The 11,475-nt window shown below is 42.0% G+C and overlaps 1 protein-coding gene across 1 annotated transcript; it reads left to right on the forward strand.

The window, feature by feature from the left end:
- Positions 1-209: 209 nt before the first annotated feature.
- On the forward strand, positions 210-5,491 carry SPINK14 (serine peptidase inhibitor Kazal type 14 (putative)). The gene is made up of 3 exons (XM_069592727.1): positions 210-257; positions 4,354-4,490; positions 5,446-5,491. Exons 1-3 carry the CDS (start codon positions 210-212, stop codon positions 5,489-5,491), a joined length of 231 nt encoding a protein of 76 aa, XP_069448828.1.
- Positions 5,492-11,475: the final 5,984 nt, after the last annotated feature.

Raw genomic sequence — 11,475 nt, forward strand, 5'->3', positions numbered from 1 at the left:
CTGGTAGTCTGTAGAGCCCTCTACTGATTATCTACCAGGAGTAAAAGAGTTATCCCACATTTTAAGAAAATGAATGAAGATATGTACAAATGAAACAATGTTTTCATTGTTGTAAGCTTTCTTGGTACTCCATTAGAACTACATTCTGTCAACATATTAAGGCTCTATGACTTATCAGACACTAGATTCTGTAACTATTTTCATTTGTTATGGTTTCAGGCCCTCCACGCTGGTGGCCACCACATGGAAATATTAAGGTAATCTTCTTCCAAATTTCCTAGGAACGAAACTCGAATCTGAGTTTTCTTTGGAATTACTGTCTTAGAACTTTACTGAGCAAGTGATGTTCTTCAAGGTTCAGACACATGAAAGCGGCAGGTGCTGTAGGTAGAGGAGCCCACAGGAGAGTAATCCCAGCTGGACCCAAGCTGAGACTTGGTCACAGGTACACTGCAGAACCCTCCGCGGTGCCTGGAAAATGCTTGTGGGCGCGGGCAGTTGCCAGGAGGCATGGCAGGTTCTTACACACCCACAGACTTGAGCATTGCATGGTTTCTTCTCCAGAGGGGACTGCAGTGGGATGAAGAGTATGCTCCTAACTGCCCTATAAGCTGCAGAGAATGCCTAGTTGTGAATGGCAAACGGCAACCCTGAGATATAGACTGAGGATATGTGAAGGAACAGCCTATCTCTGAACAGAGCCTCAGATTCTGTTTCCAACTTGTATGAGGGCAAAGTGATGGAGGTACCTTTTTCATTTTCAGCTATACTTCTGAGCACTGAATATATTGAGGTAAAAATAAGTGCTTACTTAATAAATGGGGGAAATGGAGAAATGAAAGATTGTTTTGGTTTTCTGATGTGGATTAGTGTTCCTGTACTCCTTCATTTTGAGAGCATTTGCACTTCAAGCTTTAGCCTCACTAGTACATTTTAAATTTTACTTCTTAAAAAAAATGCATTCATGAGTTGACTGGTGACAGAGATGCTTTGAGGGCAGCTTAGCCTTCAGGGGACTCATAGACCAGAGTGCTGAACCTGTCAGGAGCTATAACTCCAGCCAAAGAGTCTGTAGAATCAGTCCAGGATTTACACTTTAGTCTCACAGAGTTCAGTCCTAGAGTTTTCCTCTTCTGAAGGTTGCTGGTAAGAATAGTCCTTCACTTGTCCATTAATTTACAAACAAAAATAAACTTACTCATTCTTTCTCAGTTTCTTCAAGAAATATTTATCATCTGTGCTGTGCCCTAGGATACAATACTGAGGGGAAAAAGGCATATTCTCTTCTCTCATGAAGCTTACAAATAGCCAGAAAACAGAAAGAGAAGGACTGTTATTTGTAGTAAATTTTGTAAATAAAATAGGATGGTACAACAGAGAATATCTATTGAAAGCAGAGATACTACAGTCAGCAATGTGATCAGTGAAGGCTTCTTGGGCACGGGGATATCAGATGTGAACGCAGAAAAGGAGTCACCCAGGCAGAGAGCAGTGAGGAGGATTTACCTCCTTGAGTCACTGGCGACTTGTGAGGTTGGAACAGAGTGAAGGAGCAGCTTCACCACTGCACAACAGATGAGTGCATAGTCCACGCACCATGAACAGGCTCATATTCTCTTTAGAATAGGAGGAACATACACATCCTACTGTAAAGAGGGGGAAAAAAAGCTGTATTTACAGATGGTACTAGCTACTCTTGCTATTATTTGATTATATTCATTCTGTTTGAACTATTTTATATCTTATTTACTTTGCACATATTTAAGGGCAATGATTAAGTGCCAATATATGTGCTGCTTACATAAAGATTAGTCTAATGAGACACAGACTTAACCGTTATGGGCTTAGAGTTCTTTGCGGTGTGCAGTTAGTCAATTATACAAATGCTTTATTGTACACTGATTAGAGGTATTAAGGAAAATGGAAAGTTGGAATTGTATTTTGAGAAATATCTCTGAGAAACTAGGTCATAATCTGAGCTCTGAAGGTAGAATGAGTTTGTTCTTGTTTGGTTGTGTCTGACTGTTTGAAACCCCATGGACTATAGCCTGCCAGGCTCCTTTGTTGATGGGATTTCCCTAAGTAAAAATACTGGAGTCGGTTGCCATTTCCTTCTCTGGGGGATCTTCCCAACCCAGGGATCTAACCTGCATCTCCTGAACTGGTGGGCAAATTCCTTACCAATGAGCCAAGTGGGAAGCCCTAGAATCAGTTTAGGTTTAAGGAAAAAGAGAATACATTTGATGGGGTGGTTGTGACAAACCACAAGACTCTGAGATGGAGGGGTGATGGAGCATTTGAAGCAAAAAAAAACAAAAAAAAAAAAAAAACAGGGGAATGGCAAAGAGCAAGGTGGTACAAGGCAATGTTGGAAAAGTCAGGAGGTGACAGATCCATAGGGTCTTTCAGCCCATACTAAGAAGAAATTCTTTATGTGCAGCAAAATGCAATTAAAAGAGCTTAATGAAACAGTGGAAACAGTATCAGACTTTATTTTTTGGGGCTCCAAAATCACTGCAGATGGTGACTGCAGCCATGAAATTAAAAGACGCTTACTCCTTGGAAGAAAAGTTATGATCAACCTAGATAGCATATTCAAAAGCAGAGACATTACTTTGCCGACTAAGGTCCGTCTAGTCAAGGCTGTGGTTTTCCCAGTAGTCATGTATGGATGTGAGAGTTGGACTGTGAAGAAGGCTGAGAACCGAAGAATTGATGCTTTTGAACTGTAGTGTTGGAGAAGACTCTTGCGAGTCCCTTGGACTGCAAGGAGATCCAACCAGTCCATTCTGAAGGAGATCAGCCCTGGGATTTCTTTGGAGGGAATGATGCTAAAGCTGAAGCTCTAGTACTTTGGCCACCTCATGTGAAGAGTTGACTCATTGGAAAAGACTCTGATGCTGGGAGGGATTGGGGGCAGGAGGAGAAGGGGACGACAGAGGATGAGATGGCTGGATGGCATCACCGACTCGATGGATGTGAGTCTGAGTGAACTCCGGGAGTTGGTGATGGACAGGGAGGCCTGGCGTGCTGCTGTTCATGGAGTCGCAGAGAGTCAGACACGACTGAGCGACTGAACTGAACTGAATGACAGGATTCTGTGTGCAGGTCAAGAAGCAACAGTTAGAACTGGACATGGAACAACAGACTGGTTCCAAATTGGAAAAAGAGTATGTCAAGGCTGTATATTGTCACCCTGCTTATTTAACTTGTATGCAGAATACATCATGCATAATGCTGGGCTGGATGAAGCACAAGCTGGAATCAAGATTTCTGGGAGAAATATCAATAATCTCAGTTATGCAGATGACACCACCTGATGGCAGAAAGGAAAGAACTAAAAAGCCTCTTGATGAAAGTGAAAGAGGAGAGTGAAAAAGTTGGCTTTAAACTCAACATTCAGAAAATGAAGATCATGGCATCTGGTCCCATCACTTCATGGCAAATAGATGGGAAAACAATGGAAAAAGTAATAGACTTTATTTTGGGGGGCTCCAAAATCACTGCAGATGGTGACTGTAGTCATGAAATGAAAAGACACTTGCTCCTTGGAAGGAAAGTTTTGCCCAACCTAGACAGCATATTGAAAAGCAGAGATATTACTTTGTCAACAAAGGTCTGTCTCGTCAAGGCTATGGTTTTTCTAGTAGTCATGTATGGATGTGAGAGTTGCACCATAAAGAAAGCTGAGTACCAAAGAACTGATGCTTTTGAACTCTGGTGTTGGAGAAGACTCTTGAGAGTCCCTTGGACTGCAAGGAGATCAAACCAGTCCATCCTAAAGGAAATCAGTCCTGAATATTCACTGGAAGGACTGATGCTGAAGCTGAAACTCCAATACTTTGGCCACCTGATATGAAGAACTGACTCATTAGAAAAGACCCTGATACTGGGTAAGATTGAAGGCAAAAGGAGAAGGGGATGACAGAGGATGAGATGGTTGGATGGCATCACCAAATTCGAAGGACATGAGTTTGAGCAAGTTGCAGAAGTTGGTAATGGACAGGGAAGCCTGGCATGCTGCAGTCCATAGGGTTGCAAAGAGTCAGACATGACCGAGTAACTGAACTGAGAAGCTAAATTTCCCAAATCTGTCCTGTTTACACACACTCTCATTTCCCATATATAGCAGGCCTCCTTTCTCTGTTCCTTTCAGAAGATCCTGACAAGGAGGGGATCACGTTGTTAGCTGAAAGGACATACCTAGGTTTTCGTCTGCTTGCTTTGTGAAAGTGGAGCTGGAGAGCTGCTGTCAGACTGGGTTACGATCCCACGTTTAAATTTTCCTAGTAAAGTCCAGAGGTCTCTATGAGTATGATTCTAATTGTATCATTCTTTTCAACTCAATTTCAGGTGACATGTCCATATAAGAAAGTAGACTTCAGTTGGTTCCAGGAAACAGTGAACCCCTGTCCTGGTTTATATCAACCCATCTGTGGCAACAATTTGATAACCTATGACAACCCATGCATCTTGTGTGTTGAGAGTATGTGAGTACTACTGGGAGAAAAGAACAAAAAGCTTAGTCCAAGGCAATTACTATCAACCTCTTCTACGAATTACAACAGCTATGAAGCCAGGAATTTGCTCCAGTATGCTCAGATAATAATCAGCCCCCACTCAGGAGAACATGTGGTAACACAAAGCCCACTTGAGTAGAAAGCAGACTCGCTGTACTCAGGAGTGTTTGCTGGGCTCTTCTCTCAGCCCTCACATTCCCATAAGCCAACTGATAGATTTATTTTCACTTGAAGCTTCAAATATCCCTTTGAGTCCTTGAAATACTTTGGTTTTAAGATAAGTTGTAGTTTCCTTCTTTCACATATCTTCAATCTCATGTGTCTGAAATTCTGAGCTAGGATAAGGTGACCATAAAGTTTGGGTCCTTTGGTAAAGAGTCAGTGTTCAGTCTTTGGATTTATGGGACATGATTAGCAGTGATTAGACTCTGAGTTCTCATAAAACGTGGGGCTTCAGAACTGATCTCTGTGTAAGATAGTCCAGTTTTCAGGGAGAAAAACTCTTCCCACGGCATCAGACTGGAGGCTTCTGTTCAATACTAATTTTGCAATTTTCACAAAGGGCAATGGCAGGAATATGTAAACTCTAGGCCATCCCCACTAATGAGGAATTCAGCCCAAGTGTAAGAGTATTGATAGAATAAGTTGAAGACTGATACGCCTCATATATCACAAGCTCAGGCCTGATTAAATCACTTATTTTCAGAGAAATTATAGTATAGGGCATAATGTCTTCAGTGGCATCTTAGCATGATGGGAAGATAACAGAGTAGGGAATCCAATAACCTGGATTTTGTCTGTAGTCAATATCCTTTATGCTTTTAGTTTCCTCAAATACAAAATAAGGGTGACAGATAATTTTATAAGTATTTTTATAGTTCTGAAAATTCTATTAATAAAATACTTATTCTGATTCTTTCTTTAGGAAATCTCGGGGGAAAATTAGATTTCTACATGATGGGCAATGCTAGTTGAGTGGACTTGGAAGTGAAAAGAAGAACTTTCATTTTCTTTCCATTGAGAAAATCCTTCTCCTGCAACTCACCCCCTCCTTGCGTGTGTTCTTAGTGACAGAAAACTGCTCCCACTGAGCTTATATCAGATAGTTAGAGTCCTTCTTTAGACCTCTCCCCTCATTGATTCATTGCCTTCCATATTCACCATAATAAATAAACATTTCTGAAAGTCTCATTTAACTTGGGTGCCAGATCTGTGTCTCAAGTCTCAGAAGCAGAACACAATGAACATTTGAGCCAAAGGTCAATAACAAACATGGAGCGTAATCAGATCTCTGATACTGTAAACCATGGGGTAATCTATGTGAAGGCTCCTGGTTGTTTCCCAAGAACACAACAGAAATTTCTTCCATATTTCTTTGGCATTAAAAAAATAATTAATACGAAAAATGGGGTGTTGTGCTCTTCATGGCCATTCCTGTTGCCTCCTTTCCACATTAAACAATCTCACTTTCAGACTCAGCCTTGAAGCAGAGTCATTCATGCACGTCTGGCTTAGGTAGGCAGGGCCCTATAATTTCACCACCCCTCTCTTTTCTTCATAGAAGGAGGTCTACATTAATAGTATCCATGAATGTCCCATTGATCATTGGTCTTTTCTTAAGTCCTCTTGACACATTTTAACCTCTGAAACATATGGGGACATTGTTCTTTGGTTTCAATCCTTTCTCTCTATCTGCCTCTCTCTCTTTCACACAGACACACATGCACACTTAATACAGAAAAAAGACTAATATACACTCTCTTTCCCTCAGCAGCTTGCTCCCTATTGGCCTGGAAAACAGTATCTCTTTTGACTCTGAATATCCTATAAGATTATTACCAGATTATTTATATGTCTGTTGGCTCTCTGACCTTAACTACCATGCTGATTACATGGGGACACGTGGGCCCAGTAAAAAGGAACCAATCACCTTAGGTCTGTCATCTTTTAAATAGGAAAAGCAAATAGCTCTGGGGAAAATCAGAGAGTCTCTACCTTTACAGAGTATCAGTTTCTACTGCTCTGACTCCTGGGCTATACAGGAACACCAAGAACTCCAGGCAGGATTATTTTCCAACACTTGCTTTGATTTCATGTTCATAAATCTTTTCTTCTGTAGTCACCGATCTGTAATTAATACCATTCTGTAGCTTTTTCATCTCATTTTAATTTTTATCTCCACAAGTTTGATTTATATCTTCCATGTTTATAACTTTTAAAATATCTGGTATGCAGTTACAATAACTATTTTTATGACTTTATCTTCTAATTCTATTATCTGTGTCCATTCTGAGTTGGCTACTTCTCGTTATAGGTAATAGGATATTAGACATTATGAATTTTACATTGCTTGGTTCTAAATACTTTGGTATTTTCTGAATTATTCTTGAGCTTTGTTTGAGATATAGCTCAGTTACTTGGAAATACTATGATCCTCTGAAATTTTGCTTTTTAGAGTTAGATGGGGTCAGTGCAGTATTCATTAAGTGGGCTCATTACTTCTCATTACTGAGGCAAGACACTGTGGAGGACTCTACTCAAGGCACCGTGGATTATAAGGCTTTCTGGTCTGGCTAATAGGAGCAAGCACCATTACCAGCCCTGTATGCGACCAGGCTCTGTTATCACTAATCCTCTCTAGCAGTTATTTCTTGGCCCTGGGTAGTTTCCTCACACACAAGCACACATCAGTAATCTGATGTGCTTTCTGTCCAACTCTCCAGGGCTGTGGTCCCACAGGCTACAGCCAATTTGGTCTCTCTCCTCTCTGCTCTATCTTCCCAAGTCAGGTAATCCACCTGCCCTACCAGAGTTCCTCTTTCCTCTTCCTAAGATCTCGCACAATGCAGAAACCGAGGCCAACCACAGAGCTTGCCGTATTTGGTTCCCATCTCTCAGGTTTCAGCACTCTTCTTTGCCTGACTAGACAGTGTCATTGCTTCATATATTCTGTCTAATTTTTGTCTTTTCAGGTAGACCGTGTAACTGGTTTCTCTTACTCTATATTACCTGAAAGTAAAGTCAGGTGTATTTTTATCTTCATGTTTTACTCGGAAAGCATCTAAAACCTAGAATACAATGTCATTATTTTACTTTTTCTAAGGACTCTGAAGCATAAGTTTGTCCTCTGTAATAATACAATTTCCCCCACACCCCAGTGAATAATACATTTACTTAAATTTGCTACATACAACAGCAAAAAGAACTTTCATAACAGTATTTTTTCTGTCATTTGATAGTAGACGTTTTCAAAAAAAATTAAAGAAGCTCATCATATTTATCTAAATATAAGACTTCCTTACTTTCAGGGAAATCCCTAAAAGATGATGATTTCCATAAATACTCTACCATTGTCAACATGAAACGGTCTTCCTTGCATTGACAACCACTGCCTGTGTCATTTTGCTCGCCACCTCTGGAAGGTGTTTTGAATTTTGACTTTCTTCTATATGGTTCCCTTATTTTTTATCCTCTAATTGTTGGTCAGTCCTTGCTATCTTCTCTTTACCTATCCCCACTTCCTCTGTTTGATGATCTCCACTGCCTATATAATTATTGCTCACATATTCATACCATGAGACTGTACCCATTTTCTTGGTATCATATACTAACATCTTAATTTCACTGGCTCAGAATTTTTTTAATCAGTCTATCTAATATAAGTGCTATCTTTTTTCTTTCTGAAAGTGATATTCTATATGCTTTGAGTCATTGAAAGTTAATGCTATTACTCTTGAGCCCTTTCTCACTCGAACTCAATTTTAATATATAATTTGTTTAGTCCTTATTTCATATTAAGTAAAGTTAAACCCATAAACTAAATGCATATATTTAGTCCAAGTATTCAAAATATTTCATGAGTTACTTTTATATTCTTATAACTATTACCTCAGCCTCCATTCTCTTCTCCTATCCATAGTCCTGCCTTCATTTTATAATGATTTAAACATGACCTGTTTTAAAAAGCACTATTTTTGTGATTTATAATACAAACATCTTAGTATGACTTATAAGACTTTTTTCACCTGCTAAAGGCACTGTATACCCAACTTGGAGGACTTTGTTAACAAACTCTATTTGCCCATAAAGTGAAGTCGCTCAGTTGTGTCCGACTCTTTGCAACCCCACGGACTGCAGCCTACAAGGCTCCTCCATCCATGGGATTCTCCAGGCAAGAATACTGGAGTGGGGTGTCATTTCCTTCTCCAGGGGACTCTTCTCAACCCAGGGATCGAACCCAGGTCTCAGACGCTTTAACCTCTGAGCCACCAGGGAAGCCCCGGTGGCACCTTATTTGCCCATAAGGTGGCAGTAAAACACTGCTGTTTCAATCAATAACTGATGAGACCTGGACTTCCGTAATGGCTCAGACAGTAAAGCATCTGCCTACAATGCGGGGGACCTGGGTTCGATCCATGGGTAGGGAAGATCCCCTGGAGAAGGAAATGGCAACCCACTCCAGTACTCTTGCTTGGAAAATCCCATGGATGGAGGAGCCTCGTAGGCTGCAGTCCACAGGGTCGCAAAGAGTCAGACATGACTGAGTGACTTCGCTTCACTTCATGGCCAACGCATAGACTACCAATAACGTGATTTAGTGGCAAGTTACTAATGCTCAATGAGCTACATACTTCTCGCCACTTCAAATGATGATAATACAGAGCTCCAGTCAGGATACTGGACTAGAAGGAGGTGGAACTCACCTCCTCTCACAAATACATCAAAAAATATATCTACAAATGGAACAGTTCTTACTGCTGAACACCTACTGAACACTAGCAGATCCCAAACACTTGAAAGGACAAGAAAGAGCTCCATGTAACCAAGAAGGATGAATGAAAAAAAAAAAAAAGAGAGAGAGAGAGACAGGAAGCAGGACAAGACCTGAACCTCTGGGAGGGAGCTTAAAAAGAAGAAAGTTCCCTGCACCTCAGGAAGACCCCTCACCTGCAGGGAGATCAGCCAGGACAGAAAGAGAGCTTCAGAGGCTCAGAGAGCACAACTAGTGTATGGCAGGTAGAACAGAGAGAGACCTACACATTCATGCCACTGCCTTGTGCACCCGAACCTGAGACATATATCTGCTGGTACAGGTGGAGACTGGGTGTTGAAATTGGGGTTGAGAGGACAGACCCAGGGAGGACTGCTGTTGGCTGTGTGAAGACAGCCTGAAGGGGCTGGAGTGTGGTATGTCTGCAACCAGGAGTCTGGGTGGAAACAGCACCTGACTGCCACAGAAGCAAAGCACCATTGTAAAGTGGCATGCAAAAAGCGAGGTGGGGCTGCCTCAGCAGCTTCTTTCTCCACATGTCAGCCCTGCCTCCATGGGCTCTGGGACAGCAAGCCCCAGCCACTGCCTTAAGCACTCCCACCTCAGCAGGCTCCCACATCCCAAATGTCTCCTGGGAGCAAATGTTGGTGGGTCACACAAGCACAAAGGAAGGGTTAAAACCATGGCTGAGTCCAAGGGGCTGCACAATCTAGGAAGCAAGGCCAAAATGTCTCTCTGACTATGTAAGCCTCAGATTTACACCTCCACCACTGGCTTTGTAAATGCAGCACCTGCAAGACATCCAAGTGGACAGCAGGTGCTCCAGTAGCTGGTACGGGGCTGGCGTTAGCAGCTGTGGGCCACAGCGGGTTCACACGCATGACTGCTATAGTCCTGGGACCAGACTTCAGTGGATCTGCACTGGGGCCTTGTGAAACAACGCCTAAGGGACACCAGGGCCAAATGCTGGCACTCCCATGGCTGAGGCCAGGGCCAGTGGCAGTGCCAACAGTACTTTGTGAGCCTGCACAACGCATGACAGGTTTCACCACAGAGCACACTCATCAGTGAACAGCTCTGGCAGAGGAATACTCAGTGGCTCATTTCCCAGTGGGAGCACTCCAATCCCACCTACCTCACACCACAGCTAAGAAATGCAGCTCAGAAACAGATCTGGGGGCCTCTACTCCAACAGCTAGGGAATAGACCCAGCCCCTGACAGGGCAGTGACAACCACAGAACAAAGAGGAGGCCCTGCTAGATATCCTGTGCAGGGTCTGGTCAGCACCACACCAGTCACATCTCCTATCAAGGGGATCACAGCCAGCAGACACAGAGGAAAGAGGTGGTAGGCATCCACACTGAAAGTAGTCCTTGCATTAAAAAATATTAAATCCACACAGGAATACTCCTACATAAAAATAGCCCTCCAAGACCACAGGACATAATAGTTTCTCTCAAACTCATACAGCAAGAGATATGTAAGTAAAATGAAGAAGAAGAGGAACCACTCCCAATTAAAATATCAAGAGAACTTTCCTAAAAGAATATAAAATGAAACACCTCTAACAGACGCTGAGGTCAAAGAGGAGATACTGAAAATACTGATGGAATAAAGGACTATTGATAGAGATGCAGATTACTATAAAAAGGAACCAGAAAAATTAGAGTGTTCATTCTCAGAGATAAAAGCTGAGCTAAATGCAAAGAACAGCAGACTGAATAATGCAGAAGAATAAATGCGTGATTTGCAAGACAGAATGGACTTCCCAAGTGGCTCAGTGGGTAAAGAACACACCTGCAGTGCAGGAGACACAGGTTTGATCCCTGGGTCAGGAAGATCCCCTGAAGGAGAATGTGACAACCACTCCAGTATTCTTTCCTGGAGAATTCCATGAACAGAGAAGCCTAGCAGGCAACAGTCCATGGAGTTGCAAAGAATCAGACATGACTGAAGCAACCGAGTGCACACAGGCATGTGTGTGTGTGCATGCACACACACACACACACATACACACAAGACAGAATGATGGAAATTATCCAATCAGAAGACATAAAGTCAAATTAAAAAAAAAAAAGAAATGAAAGCAGTATGAGAGACCTATGGGATAATTTAAAGTATGCCAATCTATGCAGAATAGGGATTCCAGGAGGAGAAGAGAAGAGGGGGTTGAAAATGTGTTT

Source organism: Ovis canadensis, chromosome 5 (assembly GCF_042477335.2).
Source record: "Ovis canadensis isolate MfBH-ARS-UI-01 breed Bighorn chromosome 5, ARS-UI_OviCan_v2, whole genome shotgun sequence".
NCBI classification, from domain to species: domain Eukaryota; kingdom Metazoa; phylum Chordata; class Mammalia; order Artiodactyla; family Bovidae; genus Ovis; species Ovis canadensis.